A 22,611-nucleotide genomic window follows, 5' to 3' on the forward strand; every position below is an offset into this window, starting at 1 on the left:
CTACACACAGAAGTGAGATGTCTCTAGAAAGGAAAACTCCTCAATCGTTTCCATGAAATGTTCGATTCTATCATCTAATTCCTACAAAGAAATAATGAAAACCTTTTGTATGAATGTGCATATCTTGTGGATATATTTGACAAGTGCAATTCACTAATCATGCAGATACAAGGCAATAATGTGAGTTTCATAAAAGCAAGGAATGCTGTTACGTCTTTTATTGCGAAACTTGATCTCTTTCTTCGGAATATCAGTTGTCGCGAGTTTTACCAGTTCCCGAGTTGAAACAATATCGTGGAAGATATTACTGATGATCAATTACTTATCTACTCAGCTCACATTCGTGCACTGCAGGATGATATGAAAATACGACTTGCTGACCTTATCGAGATGGAGATCCCTACATGGCTGGCTGACCCCTTTATCTCATGTGCAGAAGAAATGGGCATTCACCTTCAGGAAGAAATTATAGAGCTCCAAAATGACACTGCAATGAAAATTCGGTTTTCGCATATGGGTGAGCCCCTTTTCTTAGATTCAAGGTGCCACCCAATGTCGTTTCCCGCTATTAAGTGAAGAGGCAAAGCGCTTTGCACGACCATTTCCTACCTGTTATTGGTTAGAAAGGATTCAGTGCCATCGCCAGATACAAGATAAGACCCGCAATCACATGGATGTTGTTCAGCGTGGTGACCTGAGATTGCTTTTGACAAAAATTGAACCAGATGTATAAGATTTAGCAAGATAACATGAACCACAAGGATCGTATTGACTATGTTGCTATCACAGACAAAATTTTATACAGTGAGCCAAAAGTAGGTGGACAGTAAGAACAGTAATAAGTGATAGATTTTATATACAAAAAAAAATGTTATTTCACAAAAGTTTTCCATTTTCAGCACTGCAGTGTATTGCAGTTATATGTGCAAAAACAGACTTTGGTGATTTGGAGATGTTGAATGATTTCAAGGGTAAGAAGGGGGCGTTGAATACCGAAAGGTTGAGAAACACTGGTTTAGATGAATTGGCCATGCTAAATTGACCAGAGTGTTCAGGGATGTGTAAGTTAGGTGCATTAGTAGGCTAAATGTAGAATAATAGGTCAGGTGATTGGATTCGAGTGGGTTACTCTTTGGAGGATCGATATGGAGTTGTTGGGCTGAAGGGCCTGTTTCCACTCTGTAGGGATGCTATGGTTGTTGCTGAGTGCTGTGAAAAGTTTAAGATTCTCTGCTGCTGCATTTTAAATAATAGTATGAAGGCTAATGAGTCGTTTTAACTGTTTATTCCTTGAATAGGTATTTAGAAACAGTAGATGTGCACATAAAATTGGAAAGAGAAAATATGTTAATAGATTAAGTGAATGGGGAAAGTCTGTGGCAAAAGGATTTCAATGCAGACAATTGTAAGGTCATGCTCTTGGCTCTAAAAAGGATAATACAACACACTTTCTCAATGGTGTAAGGCTATAAATAGATGAGACTGAACGATACTTGGCAGTCTAGATACATAGATCACTTAAATGTCATGGATGGTTAAAATAAAATATCAAAAGGGATCATAGAATATTAGTCTTTATCTAGAGAGTTACATAATAAAGGGTTAGAAGTCAGTACATTAATGCAAAACCTTGGTTAAACCAACTTGTGATGCTGTTTTATGTCGAGGCACTTTGTCACAGGAAGGATACATTGGTCATGCAGGTAATACAGCATAAGTTTATTGGAACAAATTCTGGTCTTCAAGGGTTAAATTACAAGGAGATTATATGAACTAATGTTCCATTTCCTAGAACTTAACTGGATGTTTTTCAAGCTATTAGGAGACGCACGGGATAGATACAGAGCAACTATTTCTATCATAAAATAAAACAAAGAACTGTAGAGGGTGTGGATTTGAAACTAAAACACAGCTGAGGAAGTGCTTAATCTGATGAGTCACTGATCTCAAAACATTACCTCTGTTTCTTCCTCTACAGATGCTGGCACACCTACTGAGTTTCTCCAAAAACTTTGCTTTTGCAATTATTTCTGTCAACTGGAGAATCTAGAATATAGTCTACAAATTAGAGGCAGGCCTTGAAGGAGTGAATTAAGAAAACACTTTCAAAGTTAAAAGAATTCAAAATTTTGGTTATCTTAAGGACTGTTGATGGGTTATTTGTCAATTTTAACTCTGAGATGAATAGATTGCTGTTAAACATAGGTGTGAAAGCTCATAGGAATGAAATGGTTGTCTCTGGTCCCCGTGCTCCTATGTAATGTTGTACTCAGAAGAATTTCACAAAAGTATGGTCTGGTGTCTTAGTCGACCAATAAATAATACCACAGGTACCTTTTGGTGATTAAAATTATTAGGGTTGAATGGTCCCGGGCCATTTTGAGTATTTGAGAGACATGGACAAATAAAGTAAGTTGAATTCAACCATGATTGTTTAGTCAATTTGTAAATACAAGGTTTTTTTTATTAGATGCAAACTGTATAAGTGAGATTGAACTTGGATGGGTGTGTAAATGTTTTTCATTGGAAGGTGGAGGTGCCATTTTATTGGAAAACAGAGCAGACAAATTAATATTTCAGGTTGAGATTCAAGTGTAGTAGCCAAAGGCTAAGAGATCATTCTGTCCCTTGTGCCTTTTTTGCTACTCATTTAGATCCATATCCCTTGGCTCCATAAGCCTAAGACGTTTGTTCAGTAAGTATGTTATCGAACCCTTTTGAAATTTTGAATTGACTTAGTCTCAAGTAGATTTTAGGGGATAGAATTTTTTAGGTTTCTACTAATCTTTGCTTGCTGATTCCAATTTGAATAAGTAAGCTGTTCTTTGTTATCAAATACAGACTGACATGCTGTGTGTTTTTCTCATGTTTTCTGCTGGCTACCAGAAACTGATGGTGCTGTGATGAATTGCTACCCTCCTGTGTTTATTTCAGTTACGTATCAGCCTCACCCTGTTTGTTCCCCCAGTGGTCAGTTTGCTATTGTGAGGAAATGCCGTGAGAAAAGCACCAACGCTGAGTATGCAGCTAAGTTCATCAAGAAGCGGCGCTTGTCTTCCAGCCGTCGAGGGGTGAGCCTTGAGGAGATTGAACGGGAGGTGAACATTTTGAGGGAGATCCAGCATCCGAACATCATTACTTTGCACGATATCTTTGAAAATAAGACTGATGTTATTCTCATCCTCGAGCTGGTGTCGGGCGGGGAGCTTTTTGACTTTCTTGCAGAGAAAGAATCGTTGACAGAGGAGGAGGCGACTGAATTTCTCAAACAGATTTTGGATGGTGTACACTACTTGCATTCGAAGAAGATTGCTCATTTTGACCTCAAGGTATTGTTTCATTGCCTCAGCACTTTTTTGAAAGAAAACACAAGAACATTGTATGAATAATTTAACCATATAATCAATACACTTCTAAAATAAAAGTTGCAATCATTATTCACTGCTACTTAATCAAATCTATAAAGACAGTCAATTGAGACCTGCATACTGACCTTGGTTCTTCATATAGATATCTTTGTATTAAATTGTTGGTATTTAGTTATTTTCGGCAGCACACTAAAGCTTTGCTGAGGAAAATTTCATAAAGTGTTCAAATATGCAAGCAGGTATTGATTGTTCCTTGACCTCATCTGCAGTTTCTGTCCTTTTGGATAGATTGATTTCCATTTAGCCAAGCACTGCTTTCTAATAATAATAATTAACCCAGTCACCGTGCAGTTAATCAAGTTCTGTACCTTACAGTATAAAAGAATTGTGTTGGAATAAAAACTTGTTGAAATTCCCCTAAGGTCAGCACGACTCTGTGAAAGGCGAAAGAGTTAACATTTCATGTATTCAGAAAGGTCATTGATCTAAAATGTTAACTCTGTTTCTGCCTCTCTCGATGCTGCCAGACCTGAATATTTTTTATATTTTTAGTTTATTTTGGACTGGCCCCTAAAGCTCCACCTGGTATTTGCAATTATTGGTCTGGAAAGTGCATCATTGCAACGGGCAATGGAAATTTTGCAGCTCATTCACTCCATCTCTTTCCTCTTGTGGCATTTGCCTTTTCACCCTAAAGTGTGCCAGGCCACAAAAGGGATTTTCTGTCCTATTAGCAGGCTAGTTGTGCTGTTATTCCCATCCTGGCTAAGATAGAAAATTGCCTAGATGTCTTTTGAATTGTGACCTTTTGTGGCCTCAGGTATGGCTATCTTCTAGACAAATTCTGAGCCATGTGAGTAACGCACATGGGGAAAGACATCCCCAGACACAACCTGAAAGGCTCACTCTCTGTCATATTAAGTAGGTGTGCAGACATCCTTTGTTGCAGGGTGTCATTGTGATGAGTTTGAGACTGAAGATTAAAGTCGGTCAGTGGCTATCTTAAGGATGGTACGTTTTATTTTCTGTCACGTTTAGTCCTTTGTGATTTAATTCCGAGGGATGTGAGGAGAATCTCTGCCAGTAACTTCCTGTGAATGGATTGAGGATCATGTGACTCTGATCCGGGTGGGTTCCTTCCAACAGTGTTACCACAGAGTTGTGGGAAGTGTTGCGTTGTATTTTGTCTCGTGTCAAATTGGCTCCACATTTACTTCATACTTTGCTCTGCATTGTCCAATATGTAGTTCAGGGCTCCCCAAAAGAGGGGCTTGGAACTCCAATTGGAGTCATGAGCTAAAACTTCTGGGGTCATGAGATCCAAGTTAGTAATGGCTCATTGGAGTTCCAATCAAGTTTGAACAGCAGTGCTGCTGCTCGAACTGCTGATGAGGGATCATGACAGTTTTCAAGCCTTAAAAAAAAAAGCTACGTGGGAAAAGATTTAGGAAGCATTGATATGGTTGAAAGTCCTCTCAGGTGCTATTATATTACACAGTAATCACTAACTGAGGCAAGAGGTTTGCAGCCCAGTTTTCATAAGTAGTGCTGAGGTACCTGAAGCTGTAGAAGTATTTGAATTTTTAACAGTTCTGAGGAATAACAAATGTTAACTTCTAGGGTGTGCAGTCCAGTAAACCCCTGAAGTTTACAGCATAAAAGCATTCCACTTAACCCAATGTATGCATATTAAATCTTCACTAAAACAGTTGCAGACTGATTTTTCCTCACCCATGAATTTATTTCCCCTTTTAAATATTTACTTATCCCTTTAAAAGATACAGCAGTGCCTGTCTTAGCTACTATGTAGAAAAATACTCCATTCATTACTCACTTATGTATAGGTATTTACCTGAATAATTCTGGATCAGTGGTGCTGGAAGAGCGCAGCAGTTCAGGCAGCGTCCGAGGAGCAGTAAAATCGACGCTTTGGGCAAAAGCCCTTCCTGATGAAGGGCTTTTGCCTGAAACGTCGATTTTATTGCTCCTCCGATGCTGCCTTAACTGCTGTGCTCTTTCAGCACCACTGATCCAGAATCTGATTTCCAGCATCTGCAGTCATTGTTTTTACCTATTTACCTGAATTAGTCTCTTCACTTGCAATCACTGCCACCCAGATGGAACAGTATTTCCATATTCACCATCAAAGCTTCATAATATTAAAGACCCCTATTAATCGAAAATCATAGTTTCACTGCTATAGTAAAAGTAGTCTCAATGTCTCAATTATCCTGCAAACTATACGCTTCCATCTTTATCATCTTCCCTGGTGACTCTACACAAAAGACTTTCTCTGTGTCTTTAACACATTTTCTCTAATAGGGTTTCTTAAAAGGCACTCAAAGCTTAATCATTGCCTTGTGAAATGGATTAATAATAAATTCTCATTTACACATAGATATCACACTCAACCAAACTTCGTTAACCAGATCAAAAATGAAACAGAGCCAATTCTGTGATTTTTCTTGAGTGAAAGAGATGTATTAAACCTGAGACACACTGAGAAAGTAATGTGGCTATGGAGACAGGAAGGTACAGCCAGTTGCTGTTTAAAGTTTCCAGTCCTGGAGTTACAAAAATGAAACCAGAGTCCCAATTGTGTAGCTGCTGTTCTGTTTCCTCGGGTTGACGAGGCATGCAGGTAACCTTGATTTCTCTTTGCATGTAGTTTTGTCAAGTTACTTTTTCAAGGCACTGATCCCAGAGACAAAGAGAGAAGGTATCATTGGTGTTAGTCTCAGTTGCTTTTCTCTCTCTCTGTTCAAAGGCTGATGTTGCTGTACCACTCCTTTGTGGATTCTGGTGTCTGTTATTATCTAATTTCAAGTTGGAAATTGCATCTCTTTGTATATAAGTTTATTATGCAAGTGGGAATTGAACAAGAGGTGAGTTTTCTGACACCCCATTGAGTTTTAGTGCCACTTGATTAAAATAGACATTGTGCTGCAGCAGGTTTTTGTATTTTCCACGTGGTTGCCTGACCTGTCAGATTATCACAGCTGTTGTTTTAAGTCAGTGTTATCCTTTTAGAAACTCTTTAGGACATGGAAGTCTTGGCTATTAAAGTCAAATGATGAAAGCTGAATATTTGTAGTCTATTTTCATTACAATTGTAACAGAGGATAATAGGGAATGTCATTGATGTCCACGGACTGAGGTGAATTTATTTTGGAACAAAAATAAGTCTGGGGAAACTCCAATTTGTAAGTGTTTGTCAGCTTAGGCTAACGAGTGGCAAGTAACATTCGTGCCACACAATGCCAGGCAATTAGTATCTCCAAGAACCATCTCTGCCCTGAAGTTCCCTACCAAAGGTCATTGTGGGTCAACCTTCAGCAGGTGGACTGCAGCAGTTTAAGAAGGCAGCTCACTACCACCTTCTCAAGAGAGACCAAAACTGGCACTAAATGTTGGCCAGCCATGATGACCATGTCCCCTGTGTGAATTTAAAAAGTTTTTTGTGGGGTTTGTTTTTTTTTTCAGATCTCTAGCATCCACAATATTTTGCTTTTATTTCAATTTAAATTATGATTACTTTTCCTCCCCATCATTGTGAGGTAGGCCAATAGGTGTTTCCCCAAACTCTGGTCTTTGAATTCCAATTTTTGAAATAAACCCACAGCGAAATCCTTTATAATGAAACCAAAAGTTTTTTATATATTAAAACAAAGTCTTCAAAACATAGATGAACTACTTCACTACTCTATCCATACTCTAAAGCACTCAAATTAAGCAAGACAGGAAGGAGAGGAAATCTGATATAAATTGGGATTGTGTAAATCCATAGATAGTGAAAAATAAATCAGTTTGTGGATTCCTGGAATACAGTGTAAAATAAGTTTCCTTGGTAAGCTTGCCCCAGTACTTGTTCTTTTTTTTTCAAGCAAAGCAAACCAGCAACTTGGAGACCATGGAGCATCTAAGACAGGGTGGCAACTCAGCCTGAAGTTCTGCTTTCCCACTGGAAGTCAAACAGCAACTGACCTAAATCCCAGAATTGTGGATTTAAGCTATTCAACAAGCTCAGGTTTTTGTCATGTGACAAGCACATGCATTTCAGGTGCTGGTATTTCAGTGAGCTAATTGGCAGCTTGTCTTTAACCTAATAATGTAGCTATACCTGTCCTATCAGTTTCCATTGGGTGGTGGTGGTGGTAACTGTAAAAGTATTAACGTCCTTTTTATCATCAAAGGTCTCTATCCAGAGCTGGATGGAAGCAGGTGTTTAGCACACTTGCCTTCATTGCTCAGATCTTTTGAGTATAGCAGTTGGGATGTTATGTTGAGGTTGTGCAAGATGTTGATGAGGTCTCTTCTGGAGTACTTTGACTAGTTCTGGTCTCCCTGCTGTAGGAAGGATATTATTCAGCTGGAGAGAGTTCACAAGAGACTGTCCAGCATGTTACTGGGAATAGAATGTTTGATTTATAAGGAGGTTGAATTGGCTGGGATGTTTTCACAAGTGCATAAGAGGTTGAGAGGTGATCCTATCTGGGTTTATGAGATCATGAGGGGCGTCGATAAGGTGAATAGCAAATGTATTTTCTTGAGGGTGGGGGATTTCAGTACTAAAGGCAACTTTGAGGCGAGATGACAGTGTTTAAAAAGACACGTGCAGCATTTTTTTAACACAGTAATTCGTGTTGAATGAACTTCCAGAGGAAGTGGTGGTTGCAGGTACAGTTACAACATTTAAGACATTTAGGATATTACGTGAATAAGAAACGTTTGGAGGGATATGGGCCAAATACAGGCAAGTAGGGTTAGTTTAGTTTGGAATTATGGTTGGGATGGATTGGTTGGACTGAAGGGTCTGTTTCTGTGCTGTATAACTCTGACTAATTTCCAAGTCCTCTGTCAGTTTTGGCTGCAATGTCTATACAATGCAGATCTAGTCACGTGGTCAGATTGAGTCCAGCTAGGTTGTCCATTTTTAAACGAACAGGCTTTAAACTGGAAAATATAGGAAAGAATATAGTTTGTTTTGACTTTTCTCTTTATGCTCTCTCTGGCTACAATGCAAAAAGTAAGTAAAGAAACAGGGTTAACAGTGAATTACATCAGAGAGGGCCTGCTTTCCAATATGTTTATAATGTGTGGAGATCTCACTGCCTCACTAGAAAGGTTTCCTGTACAGATCGTTCTGCTACAACGTGTGTTTTGTTAACACAAATTCATTATAACATTGAACTGGGGACACTTTGTAAAGCGTGAAGTTTTAAGACACGTATTGGCTATAACATGATTCTAGCCCCATTAGTTTAAATGGTGCTGCTATTACGCAGTTTTCTTATAACATAGGATTGCATGAGAACAGAACTACTGCATTATAGCAGAACTGACTGACCATCAACCACCTTCTTAATCTCAGTGTCATTTATCTATGCATCCATTCTATCTTTTAGTTACAGTATAAAGCTATATTGGCTCAGTTGAGTACCTTAGTCCATTATTTATCATCTTTAAGACCTTGACATTTGAAGATATGACATTTTACATCATATCCATTATTGGTAACAATGTATATTCTCTACAAGATGCACTGCAGCAGCACTCCAAGGTACCTTGGACAACCCCATTTAAACTAGAGATCTCCACCTTCTCGAAGAATAAGGGCAACTCTACCACATGCAAATTCTTCTCCAAACCATGCTGTACCATGACTTGGAGCGATATCACTTTTACTTCTCTGCTGAATCTAAATTCTGGAACTTCCTCCTTAACCGCTTTGTATGTACACCATGTAAACTGTAGCAGTTCAAGAACATAATTCACCTCCTTCAGAAAACTAGGAATTGCCATAAATGCTGGCCTAGCTAATATTACCCATCCCTTGTGAGCAACAGTTTAAAAAAATTCCAATCAGTTGCCATCTTTGTTTGACAAAATGTTGCAATTGAAAACTGCCATTTACATCTGCCTTACCAGAATGTAATGTACATCTGGTCAATCCAAAATCTGCTTCCATAAGACCCACTGGCCCAGATGTGTGATTTCAGTACCCTTCAATATACAAACTATCTCAACTAAACTTTTGTACAAGTTTAAATGAAAAACATTCTCTTTAACAGATATCTGACTATTGGGTCTCTTGTATCATTCACATTTTTTTATTGTTCAAGGGTAATCTCATGCTCTCAATTGTCCTTTTTGCTCTCTTTGAGTCGATACACATCTATTATGAATATGTAAACTCACATGATTAGCTGTATTAATAAAAGATGTGAGGATTCTGCTTTCTGGCTTTATAATATATATAATGTACTGTCATACAGCATGGAAACAGACCCTTCAGTCCAACTTGTCCATGCTGATCAAGTTTCCCAAACATAAACTAGTCCCATTTGTCTGCCCATATCCCTATAGACCTTTCCTATTCATAAAGCTGTCCAGATGCCTTTTAAATATTATAACCTGCATCTACCACTTCCTCTGGCAGTTCACTCCACATACAAACCACAGCTTGTGTGAAAATGTTGCCCCTTAGCCCCCTTCTAAATCTTAAAAATATGCCTTTTACCTTGTGTATATCTCTCTTTTCCTCTCCCTCAAGAGAAACCAAACTGCAAGCAAATGTTTACAACCTCTTCCACCCCTCCAAAAACATACTACAACAATCCATTTCTAGATATATTTGCCCCTCTCAGATGTTTTAATACTGTGTTCATGATATTCATATCACGTTTGAGTTATATGGAAATGTTTCATTTTTATTTTAAAAAGTTTAATTTGCCAGTGTTTTATTATACCTTACATCCAGACCCTGATTTAATGATTTTTGAGTTTTGGGAATCATCTAAAGCATCAGTACTTCAAGAAGAGTTTCAGATAAATGAAGGAAAGCAATGTTGTTTGAATGTCTTCATTTTACCTACCTTTTATAGAAGGTTAACTCGTGTTATTATGCAGAAACTTGCTTCCATGTTTTACATACCACATTAAAGGCATTAGAAAAATTAGTCTTCCTTTTATTTAGCCCGAAAATATTATGCTTCTGGATAAAAATGTCCCCAATCCTCGCATCAAGCTGATTGATTTTGGTATTGCACACAAGATTGAGGATGGTAACGAGTTCAAAAACATCTTTGGAACTCCTGAATTTGTTGGTGAGTACACTACTCTGCATTCTTTCTGGGTTTTTTTTAGCTGTCAGTAAATTGTTTTAATTTTGTTTTATTATGAAAGCTGTTACGTAATTCGGCAATCCCTGTTCGCAGAAGGGGAGTTTGTTTCATAAGATATATTTCATTCCTAATTTAAACGAATGGGGAAATAGGCTCCAAGCGCAGAATGAACTACTGCTCCTTAATTTCTACATGTCCTGTTCAATAACACAACAAAAATGTAATTAGATAGTGTCCTTAATGTAATAAAATGTGTTCAGATGCTTCAAAATATGATAAAGTTACGTTTGACACTGACCTACAAAAGAAGGTATTAGGGAATCTGATTAAAATCTTAGCTTTAAGGAGAATCTAAAAGGAGGTAAATGAGGAAATGAAGCTGAGAGTTTAGGAAGAGAATTCCAGAACTTAGGGCCTCAACAGCTGGAGCCACGGCTATCAAGTGATTCATATTTGAGGTGTGCAAGAGATTACAATTGGAGGTACAGATATCTCGATGGATTTTAGGACTGGAGGAATTTAGATATTGGGGGCCTTGAGGCAAAGAGGGCTTTAAAATTAATTTTAAAATCCAAGGTATTGTTCATTGGAAACCAGCAGAGGTCAGTAAAGCAGAGGGCTGATGGGTAATTGAGACTAGACGTGAATTAGGATATGGGCAACAGAGTGGTAGTTGGATTGTCGGACTGGACTGGTCAATTGTGGATTAACTTTGGCATGGATGAGGGTCTCCACAACAGATGAGCTGGGGCAGTGGATTAGTCGGGCAGTCATAGTAATGTCAGGGATGTGTGGTTGGCAGTTTACCTCAGGTGAAATATGATGTCAGGTTTGTGAGCCATCTGGCTAAAAGTTAGTTGTCAGGGAAGGAGCAGGTGGTGAGGGAACTGAAAGATAAAGCAGAGCCATTGGCAATATTTTGTAGCAGAATATTTCAATTTGTCAATTGTGGCTGTCAGGCAAGCTGTTTTACAAATGTAAGTTGAGAATGTTGTTGGTGAAGTGAAGTTGGATGTTATCAGTGTATATACAATTATAGAATGGTTACCGCAGAGGAGAAGGTAATTTAGCCTTTTGTATCTGTGCCCACTTATCTTGTCCTCCTCTACTACCCTTCCCTTAGCCTTATAGTTTTTGCTTCTTTAGATAATCTAATTCTCTTATGAAAGCCACTACACCACACTCGGTCAGTGCATTCTGGATCTTAACAAATCACTGTTTTTCCTTATAAATGCTTCTTTTACCAATCATCTTTAAATCTGTGACCTGTGGTTCAACTCTTCCACCAACAGAAGCAGTTTCTCCCTATCTACTTTGTCCAGACTCTTCATGACTACTTCAGGTTTAGCATGGATGAACGTTTGTTTGGCGTGAACCAGTTTGGGCTAAATGGCCTGTCTTCATGTAGTAGGACTAGGTGACTCTTAATATATCAATCAAATCTCCTCTTTCATTTCTCCAGGGAGGGCACTCCCAATTTAAGCAATTTATCTACATAACAGAAATTCTTCATTGGAGCTATTCTTATTAATCTTTTCTGCACCCTCTCCAGTGTTTTTGCATCCTCCCTAAAGTTGATAACCAAAACTGAACCCTACACTCCAGTTGAAGCAAAACCAGCATTTTGTATCGCTTTTATTGTAACTTGCTTGTTCTTGTACTCTACACTACACTCCTTTTGTAAAGTTTGGTATCTGGTTTGCTTTATTAACCATTTCTCAATCTACCTTCAATGAGTTGTGCACGTATGTCCCAACTCCCTGTGCTCCTGCATCCCATTTAGAATTGTATCCTTGAATTTATCCGGTCGGCACGGTGGCTCACAGCACCAGGGACCCAGGTTCGATTCCTGCCTCAGGCGATTGTCTGTGTGGAGTTTGTACATTCTCCCTGTGTCTGCGTGGGTTTCCTCTGGGTGCTCTGGTTTCATCCCACAATGATTTGGATGTGAGCATAAGAGGTATAGTTAGTAAGTTTGCAGATGACACCAAAATTGGAGATACCGTGGACAGTGAAGAAGGTTACTTCAGATTACAACAGGATCTTGACCAGATGGGCCAATGGGCTGAGAAGTGGCAGATGGAGATTAATTCAGATAAATGCGAGGTGCTGCGTTTTGGGAAAACAAATCTTAGCAGTACTTAATGGTAAGGTCCTAGGGAGTGTTGCTGAACAAAGAGACCTTGGAGTGCAGGTTCATAGCTCCTTAAAAGTGGAGTCGCAAGTCGATAGGATAGTGAAGAAGGCATTTGTTATGCTTTCCTTTATTGGTCAGAGTTTTGAGTACAGGAGTTGGGAGGTCATGTTGCGGCTCTACAGGACATTGGTTAGGCAACTGTTGGAATATTTCATGCGGTTCTAGTCTCCTTCCTCTTGGAAGGATGTTGTAAAACCTGAAAGGGTTCAGAAAAGATTTACACGGATGGTATTAGATTTGGAAGATTTGAGCTACAGGGAGAGGTTGAATAGGCTAGGACTGTTTTCCCTGGAGTGTCCGAGGCTAAGGGGTGACCTTTATAGAGGTTTATAAAATCATGAGGGCCATGGATAAGACGAATAGACAAAGTCTAGGGTGGGAAAGATATAAGAGAGACCTAAAGGGCAACTTTTTCACGCAGAAGGTGGTACGTGTATGGAATGAGCTGCAGAGGAAGTGGTAGAGGCTGGTACAGTTGCAACATTGAAGAGGCATATGATGTTAATGGGTATATGAATAGGAAGGGTTTGGACGGATAAGGGCCGGGTGCTGGCAAGTGGGACTAAATTGGGTTGGGATATCTGGTCGGCATGGAGGGGTTGGATCGAAGGGTCTGTTTCTGTGCTATACATCTCTATGCAGGCCAGGTGAATTGACCATTATGTTAGGTGCATTAGTCAGGGGAAATATAGGGTTTGGGAATGGGTCTGGATGGATTACACTTTGGAGAGTCGGTGTGAAATTATGGGCTGAAGGGTGTTTTCATACTGGAGAAAATCTAATCTAATCTTTGTATTTTTCCTCCTAAAATTAATTACTTCACACTGCGGTACATTTATTCATCCATTCCACAATCTGTGTTCTTTTGAAGTTTGACTCCATCATCTTCGGTTTGCAGCACTTCAAAGTTTTGTGATCTCTGCAAACTCTGAAACTGACTTCTGCACAACCATGATTTGGAGGAGCCCTTGTTGGACTGGGGTGGACAAAGTTTTTTTTTAAAAAATCTCTCAACATCCAGTTTATTTGGAGGCACTAGCTTTCGGAGCGCTGCTCCTTCATCAGTTGGTTATGGAGCAGGACCATACTACACAGAATTTATAGCAAAAGGTTACAGTGTGATGTGGTTGAAATACATTGAACAACTAGTCTTTAATCTTTTAGAATGGTTTTGCCAGTTGCGTTAGTAACTATGTAAATCCCAGAACTCCTTTTAAGTCATATTCTCAAGATAACCTCCGGTTTTCTCACCAAATGTGTCATCTCAGCTCAGACAATGCATTAAAGGCGTGAGGTTAAAGTCTGTCTGTGTTCCCATCTTGAGTCTGACTGATTCTAAAATGGGGTTTATAGAATCTTGCATGGATTGACTGTAGGTCATGCATTTTTTGAGCAAAATAAAATATTCCACAATTTAGGAAATCTAGTCGGCATGGGCGAGTTGGGCCAAAGGGCCTGTTTCCATTTTTTTATGACTGACAGTATGATGTCTGTCCTGAGTTCACTACTCTCTCTTATATCCTTTAAATTCTCCCTCTATATTTTGCCCGATGCGCATTCACGCTTACCCCTTGGTAAGAGCTTTAGATTTTGATCACAGTTAAGTGGGCAGAATGTCTATGAGCAGCTTTGATCTTATCCTTGAACCTGCATCGCTTTGCTTTTGAAATCCAACTAAACATCAAGGCACAATAGTTTCAATTTCTTTCCTTCTCTATCTCTTCACCCTTAATGTAGTCTTCCTGCCTTCATTTGCTGATCAGAGTTGTGATTATGCTAAAAGATTGGTTAGGCACCAACTAGGGTATTGTTTTCAGTTCAAACATCACAGTTTCAGAAGAATGTGCAGGTTCTTGATGGTGCAAGGGAGATTTGCCAGAGTGCTTCCAGGTCTGGGAGACTTGAGTTACAAGATTAGATTAAATGAGATGGTGGTGTTGAAATAAAAGTAGCCACTGGAAAAAGCTGGTCCCATTAGCTGACAGTGCAAGGACTGGGTGACATTGAAGCCTCAAGCAAGAGAAGCCAGGGGAATATGAAGAAAAATGACACTGCGTGGTAATAACCAAATTCTCTGCCCATGAGCTTTCTGAAAGAAACAATCACCATTTCAAAAGAAAATTAGATGCGCTCTTGAAGGAATTAAACATATAGGGCTATGGAGAGTTGAATGGATAGGTCGCTCTGTGGACCAGCCAGCACAGACTCTGGATTGAATGGCCACTCCTGTGCTGTAAATGGCTGTGGCTCTCAACTCCCATTGAACTGACTAAAATTACTGGGGCATTTCAACATTTCATTGATTAATTGAAGCATTTTTGCTTGCTGCTTGTCAGGAGGAGTGAGAATAAAACAGTACTTTACATGGATCCCAATGACTCCATCCAAGATAGTTGTCTTCGGAAATACAACTGCAGTTATCAATCATTATTATTTGCTCTCCTTTCTTTCTTATCTCTCTATACAGGCTTAGGACAGAGTTGTTGTGGGATGTTCTTGGTGATAGTTGCACACTAAAAACCTTTCTCTTCTTTGTTTTTCAGCTCCTGAAATAGTAAATTATGAGCCTTTGGCTTTAGAAGCAGACATGTGGTACGTTCAACTCACTCTATCTTAAAGGATACCTGTTTTTTCACTTTCTTCCCTTTCCTTGACTTTCTCACTTCTTGGGGATTGTAATTTGGCTTTACAATATAGTTCTTGTTTGTTAACAATCATCCTGTTTCTTTTGCAATTAATGATTGACCATGTATCTCAGCAGGTTAAACAAGGGCTCTAACAACTGAAGCTGCTCACTTACTTGACCTTGCAGCCTAATTGCAGATTAGCATTAAGATAAGGAGTACATTCCATATTGCACTGCACTAATTTGTTTTTGAATAGGTATAAGAGGGGTGGGGTGTAGGTTTGCTCGCTGAGCTGTCGGTTTGATATCCAGACATTTCATTACCTGGCTAGGTAACATCATCAGTGGCGACCTCCAAGTGAAGCTGTTGTCTCCTGCTTTCTATTTATATGTTTGTCTTGGGTGGGGTTCCTGGGGTTTGTGGTGATGTCACTTCCTGTTCATTTTCTGAGGGGTTGATAGATCTAGATACTATCTATGTGTTTGTTTATGGCGTTGTGGTTGGAGTGCCAGGCCTCTAGGAATTCTCTGGCATGTCTTTGCTTAGCCTGTCCCAGTCGAAATGGTGGTTTTATCATCCGTGTGTAGGGCTACGAGGGAGAGGGGGTCGTGTCTTTTTTGTGGCTAGTTGGTGTTCGTGTATCCTGGTGGTTAACTTTCTTCCTGTTTGTCCTACGTAGTGCTTGTGACAGTCTTTGCGTGGAATTTTGTAGATGACATTGGTTTTGTCCATGGGTTGTACTGGGTCTTTTAAGTTTGTTAGCTTTTGTTTGAATGTTGGTGGGTTTGCGTGCTACTAGGATTCCGAGGGGTCTTGATAGTCTAGCTGTCATTTCTGAAACTTCTTTGATGTATCGTAAAGTGGTTAGGGTTTCTGGCTGTGTTTGGTCTGCTTGTCATGGTTTGTTCTTAAGGAATCTGTACTTCACCACCCACTTCACCTTCAACAACATAATCTACAAACAAACCAACGGCACACCCATGGGATCTCTGCTATCAGGATTCATACCTGAAGTGGTAATGCAAAGTCTAGAATAAACAGCCCTACCAATCATCAGACCAAAAATATGGGTCCGCTACGTAGATGACACCTTTGTCATCACAAAACGAAACAAGATAGAGACATTTAACATCAACAACGCCCTCACAGGCATAAAGTTCACCAAGGAGGAAGAAACCGACAACAAACTCGCATTCCTGGACGTCACTGTCGAAAGAAAGGACAACGGAGAACTACAAACCTGCGTATACAGAAAACTGACAAACACTGACCAAATACTTAACTACACCAGCAACCATCCCAACGCACACAAACTAAGCTGAATCAGAACATTTATTCCGACGAGCCACCTCGCACTGCAGCACAGACGAACTTTGGAAAACAGAGAACCACCTGTACAATGTATTCAAAAAGAACGGATACTCAAAAAATACAGTCTGTAGTTTGTTCTTGAGAAATCTATGACAAGCAGACCAAACATGGCCAGAAACCCTAACCACTTTACCATACATCAAAGAAGTTTCAGAAATGACAGCTAGACTATCAAGACCCCTCAGAATCCTAGTAGCACACAAACCCACTAACAAACTTCAAAGACCCAGTACAACCCATGGACAAAACCAACGTCATCTACAAAATTCCATGCAAGGACTGTCACAAACACTACGTAGGACAAACAGGAAGAAAGTTAACCACCAGGATACACGAACACCAGCTAGCCACAAAAAGACACGACCCTCTCTCCCTCTTAGCCCTACACACGGATGAGAAAAAAATACCATTTTGACTGGGACAACACATCTATCCTGGGACTGGCTAAGCAAAGACATGCCAGAGAATTCCTAGAGGCCTGGCACGCTGTAAGCACATCTAGATACCATCTATCAACCCCTCAGAAAATGAACAGGAAATGACATCGCCACAAACCCCAGGAACCCCATCCAGGAGAAAGATATAAATAGAAAGCAGGAGACATCAGCTTCGCTTCAATTGGAGGTTGCCACTGATGATGTTACCTAGCCAGGTAATGAAACGTCTGGATATCAAACCTACACCCTAAACCTCAACCTGAGCTACAAACCTTACAATAGGTATAAGACTTTTGGAAATGGGTTCACCTGTATTCAGAATGTATATTTAGTCCATGATTTCTGGAAGTCTGTCTGTAATCTCAATATTGCTTTTCTTGGTTAAAATAAAGTAAATTGATTTACCTAATGCTCTAATTTTTCTGCTCTCTTTGGAAAGAGGTGTGTACAGTCATTTTATTTTTGCTTATTGTAAGATCTTAACTTTCATTCAAGTTCATGTTTTTATTGATTTAACTTTGAGTTCTACACTAACCTCGTGCTGAATTTGCCAGACTATTGAGTGTTATCGTTTGCAAAATGTTCCAGACTCAATAATTTATTTTTCTTTCAATTACAGGAGTATTGGTGTCATCACCTATATTCTGTAAGTATGCTGGTGATGCTTTTTCATGTCTGAACTCCTAAACTGTGTTGCCAGATTGAATCCGTAGTTCAGGTGATCTAGTTGGAGCTTGTCAAAGCACATTCTTCATGGGCAATTGAAATTATTTTATATTCATAGCTGAATTCAAAGTGTTTTAGGAGCTATAGATCGTGACTGAGGGCTTTAAACAAATTGGAAGGGGGAGAGTTTGAGGGGGCTATGTAGGCTTACAAACAAAAGGATATGGCATATTGCAAGGCAATTGTTTTGTTGATACCCAGAGCAAAGCCGGAAGGGACAGAGTGCACTAACTTTTATTTTTTAAGAAAGCAGCAGCTAGGTTCGGAGAGGGAGACATTGTAAAATTAATGGTTCTTCACTCTCTTCTTTCCCTTCCTTTTCTCCCCCCCCCCCCTTCCTTTTCTTCTTCCCCCCGCCCCCCCCCCCCCCCCAACCTTCCTTTTCTTCTTCCTTCCTCCCCCCGCCCCCCACCCCCCTTCCTTCCTTTCTTCCTCCCTACGTAGTTTACTATGGCATGTTTCGATTCATTCATTCATTCATTCAGACCGGGCCTCAGTGCAATAAGTGCTGATGGACTATGTTCACTATACATCATTAATATCGTTAAAAGCTTAATCATTTTAAATGTGCCATCATATCTGAATGAAAGTGAGATATGTTAGCTACATATGTCTTTAATTCTTTCAGTAATTTATGAATGTTGCTGAGATTCACAACATGAGAGAAATGGAAGAATTTGGCGGGAAACTTCAGGACGCTTACACATTCAAAATTTAGGAAATGGTTTATTTTAAGTGTGCCATTATACCAGGCCATGACAATGTTGAACAGTGTGATTTAACTGAATTTCAATGAATCTTTGACATGTTAAATTTTCGTACTGGTATGTATAAATAAAATTTCCTACCAGTAATTTATTCTTAATCCTGTTTCTTTTATCCAGTAATTACTTTTACCATAGTTCATTGTTTTCCTTCTTCAGCCGGGATTAGTTGTGCGTTCAAATTGATTTTTGCCAATAATATAATATAGTATTTTGAACTGCAGCATAATTTCAGCCCCATAAAGCTATTAGTCGACCCTATAAATTGAATCTTTAAAAATATCTAAAAGGTTTGACTTTTACATGAGTATATATGGTAAGTGAATTGATGGCAAAATACGGTCAATGGCTATCATCATTATGAAGCCATTGTTACAAGGGGATTAAAGCTGAATTAAATATTTGGGCATGTGATTTTGGAAAGGTTAGATGGGAAGAGAAGTATGATGGCATAACTTCTAGTAATAAAAGGAAATAGCAGGAAGTGATACAGAATCTATATGGGTCTGAGCAAGAAATAACAAAGGGAAGAAGGCACTGATTGGATTACAGTATAGTTTCTCTGACAGTAGCTGTTCTTCCAAAGGCCATTGTATTGGAAATATTAACTCTATTTTTCCCTCTACAGATGGTGCCAGACCTGCTGAGTTTCTCTGGCAATTTCTGTTTTGATTCTCTGAAGGAGTTGAACTCGATTGTTGAACCTGGAAGGCTTTTCACTCTTTAAAGATGTACTTAAAAGAAGGGGCATGGTGCTACTTGTTGATTTGCATTTGCTAACCTATGTCCTATAATTCTCAAATCTGAGCACCAGATATGGACTGTGGGGTATGCTAAATAAAAATAAAGATGCAATTCTGAATCTATGCCATAACAGGATGAATATAGACAATGGTTTAATAGTATTGAATCATTAGACTGCATGTGCTGATTAATTATCGACTGTATTATGTTTGCCTGTGTAGAATAAAATAGTGATGTATCTTGTTTTCTTCGGTCCTTGATGTCTGAGGTGAGCTTGTTGTTAAATACTCATAATATTCTTTGCTGTACTTCATTATTTTTTTCTTGAACTAAGGTACTATGTTTTGGAAAGGCAAATCAGGACAGGACTTATACACTTAATGGTAAAATCCTGGGGAGTGTTGCCAAGCAAAGAGACCTGGGAATGCAGGTTCATAGTTCCTTGAAAGTGGAGTCTTAGGTAGACAGAATAGTGAAGAATACGTTTGGTACGCTTTCCTTTATTGCTCAGTGCATTGATTATAAGAATTGGAGGGTCTTGTTGCAGCCGTACAGGTCATCGGTTAAGCCACTTTTGGAATACTGAGTACAATTCTGGTCTCCCTACTATAAGAAAGATGTTGTTAAACATGAAAGGGTTCAGAAAAGATTGACAAGGATGTTGCCAGAGTTCAAGGGTTTGAGCTGTGGGGAGAGGATGAATAGGCTGGGGCCATTTTCGCTGGAGCATTGGAGGCTGAAGGGTGACCTTATAGGAGTTTATAAAATCATAAGGGGCACGGATAAGGTGAACAGTCAAGGTCTTTTCCCCAGGGTAGGGGAGTCCAAAACTGGAGAGAATAAGTTGAAGTTGAGAGGGGAATGATTTAAAAGGGATCCAAGGAACAACATTTTTACACAGAGGGTGGTGTGTTTATGGTATGAACCGCCAGAGGAAGTAGTGGAGGCTGGTACAATTGCAGCATTTAAAAGGTATCTGGATGAGCATATGAACAGGGAAGGTTTGGAGGGATATGGGCCAAATACTGGCAGATGTCTGGTCAGCATGAGTGAGTTGGACCAAATGATCTGTTTCTAGGTGAACATTTCTGACTATAATTGTGACCTACATATGGGTGATTCCACCATTGCTAAAGTTTCAACTGATGTAGTTATTGATTGCTGTATTTGTAACAGAACATTGTTAATTGTGGTCTAAAGTTAACCTTCATTTTGAGCTGAACAACTAGCCTGTTGAATCATGTATGTTGCTGTCTTTTCTTCCCACTGTCAGTTTAAGCGGTGCTTCTCCATTCCTTGGTGAAACGAAACAAGAAACCTTAACAAACATTTCTGCTGTGAATTATGACTTTGATGAGGAATACTTCAGTAACACCAGTGAATTGGCAAAGGACTTCATTCGCAGGCTTCTGGTGAAAGACCCCAAGTAAGAATTACTTCTGTCAAAGTAATAGCAGTAGGATGGCCTAAGCATTAAATGTATAGAGTTACAAGGAACTATTTTTAACATTCAAATGTTACTTAAATAAGTAAATCCTTAAACTCTAAAAAGATTATTCCCAATCGGCTATATTCTATTTGTAGTATTGTTACCTTGTTTCCACCTTCCAAACTCGATCTGTTCTGCATTCTACGTATTGTGCTCTTGCAGTTGAACAATTGGCTTAATTTCAATCCAGAGGTGCTGGTTGCTTAAGGTCCTCTCCATTGCATGACTCTGGTTGGTTGCACGTTGCACCAGTAGTTAGAGTTCTGGCAAAACTTGACAGACCTTGCATTTAATTTGTATCAAGTATTGTTCTGCCTAGTAAAAGAGGGGGAGCTATTTTTATACCTGGCAGATAGAGAAATCCTGATATGGAAATGGTCTGAGTGAAGGAAAAAATTAACAAATGTGTGGGCATATCACAATCCAATGCTTGTTCTGAAATTTCATATTTTTTCACTTTTAGGAAGAGAATGACAATTGGTGACAGTCTAGAACATCCGTGGATTAAGGTAACCTTATTTTATAGATCCCAATCACTGTGTTCAAAAAAAAATTCCTCGTCACCATTATTTCTTTTACTAATTCTCGTAAATTGGTGCCCTTGCAATGCAAAGAACAGTTTGTCCCTATTTTCTCTGCTCAGTCCCTCCTGACTTTGAACACTTCTATGAGGTCTCTGAGAATGTTCTCTAATCTATTCAGATAACTGATTCTTTCACTCTTGGAACCATTCTGTTGCACCTTTTTCTGCAGCCCCCCTCATGCCTTTTACATCCATCCTAACATGCAGTGTCCAAAACTGGATGCGGACTCCAGGTGAAGCCAAACTGGTGTTTTATCATGTCTTCACCTTTTGTACCCTACATCCTAATGTATAAAAACCCTGGATTCCTGTGCTGCTTTCATCACTTTTCACAACCTATCCTGCCAACTTCAGTGATTTGTACAAATATACTCGCAGGTCCTGCAGCTTTGGCAGTTCCTTTAAAACTGTATCTTTTATTTTATAATGCCTCTCCTTGTTCATCCTACCCAAATAAATTACTTCACACACCTCTGCATTAAATTTCAGCTGACATTTGTCTACCAGTCTATCGAAGTCCTCTTGAATTGCAATACTATCTTCCTCACCGCTCCTGATGCTTCCAAGTTTGTCGTCTGCTAATTTTGAAATGTTCCCTGTACACATGGGATAGACAGAGTTGAGGAGGGGTGAGGATGAACTTAAATTTAGGGTAACGGATAAATTGAAATTGGCAGCTTAGGTTTGTGTAGGGTAGAAGACTGTAGACCGGCCAGGACAGTCAGATGTGCAGCATGGAAGTAGACTCTTTGCTCCAACTCGACCATGCCAACCAGATGGCCTAAACAGATGTAATCCCATTTGCCAGCATTTTGCGCATATCGCTTTAAACCTTTCCTATTTATATACCAAACTCGATCAAAATGTTGTAAATAGTATAAGCCTCCATCACTTCCTCTGGCAGGTCATTCCATACACGCACCACCCTCTGCATGAAAAAGGTGCTCCTCAGGTCCCTATTAAATCCTCCCCCTCACCTGAAACCAATGTCCTCTAGTTTTGGACTCCCCGACCCTGGAGAACAGACCTTGGCTATTCACCCTGTCCATGCTCCTCATGATTTTATCAACCTCTGTAATGTATCCCTTCAGCCTCCAATGCTCCAGGGAAAATAGCCCCAGCCTGTTCACCCTCTTCCAAAGCTGAAACCCTGGCAACGTCCTTGTAAATCTTGTATTGAA

At 39.5% G+C, this 22,611-nt stretch overlaps 1 protein-coding gene across 3 annotated transcripts in view; it reads left to right on the plus strand.

Annotated features, from left to right (window-relative positions):
* The window catches only part of dapk3 (death-associated protein kinase 3), a 43,356-nt gene that overhangs the window by 17,135 nt on the left and 3,610 nt on the right, over positions 1-22,611 (plus strand). For all 3 annotated transcript variants that reach the window (XM_072593781.1, XM_072593783.1, XM_072593782.1), the window contains exons 3-8: positions 2,969-3,329; positions 10,345-10,474; positions 15,233-15,281; positions 17,744-17,770; positions 20,632-20,784; positions 21,311-21,356. In XM_072593781.1, the coding sequence (XP_072449882.1) occupies positions 2,969-3,329; positions 10,345-10,474; positions 15,233-15,281; positions 17,744-17,770; positions 20,632-20,784; positions 21,311-21,356 (766 nt within the window). The remainder of the gene's footprint in view (positions 1-2,968; positions 3,330-10,344; positions 10,475-15,232; positions 15,282-17,743; positions 17,771-20,631; positions 20,785-21,310; positions 21,357-22,611) is intronic.

This window comes from Chiloscyllium punctatum, chromosome 24, assembly GCF_047496795.1.
Source record: "Chiloscyllium punctatum isolate Juve2018m chromosome 24, sChiPun1.3, whole genome shotgun sequence".
Taxonomy (NCBI): Eukaryota; Metazoa; Chordata; class Chondrichthyes; order Orectolobiformes; family Hemiscylliidae; genus Chiloscyllium; species Chiloscyllium punctatum.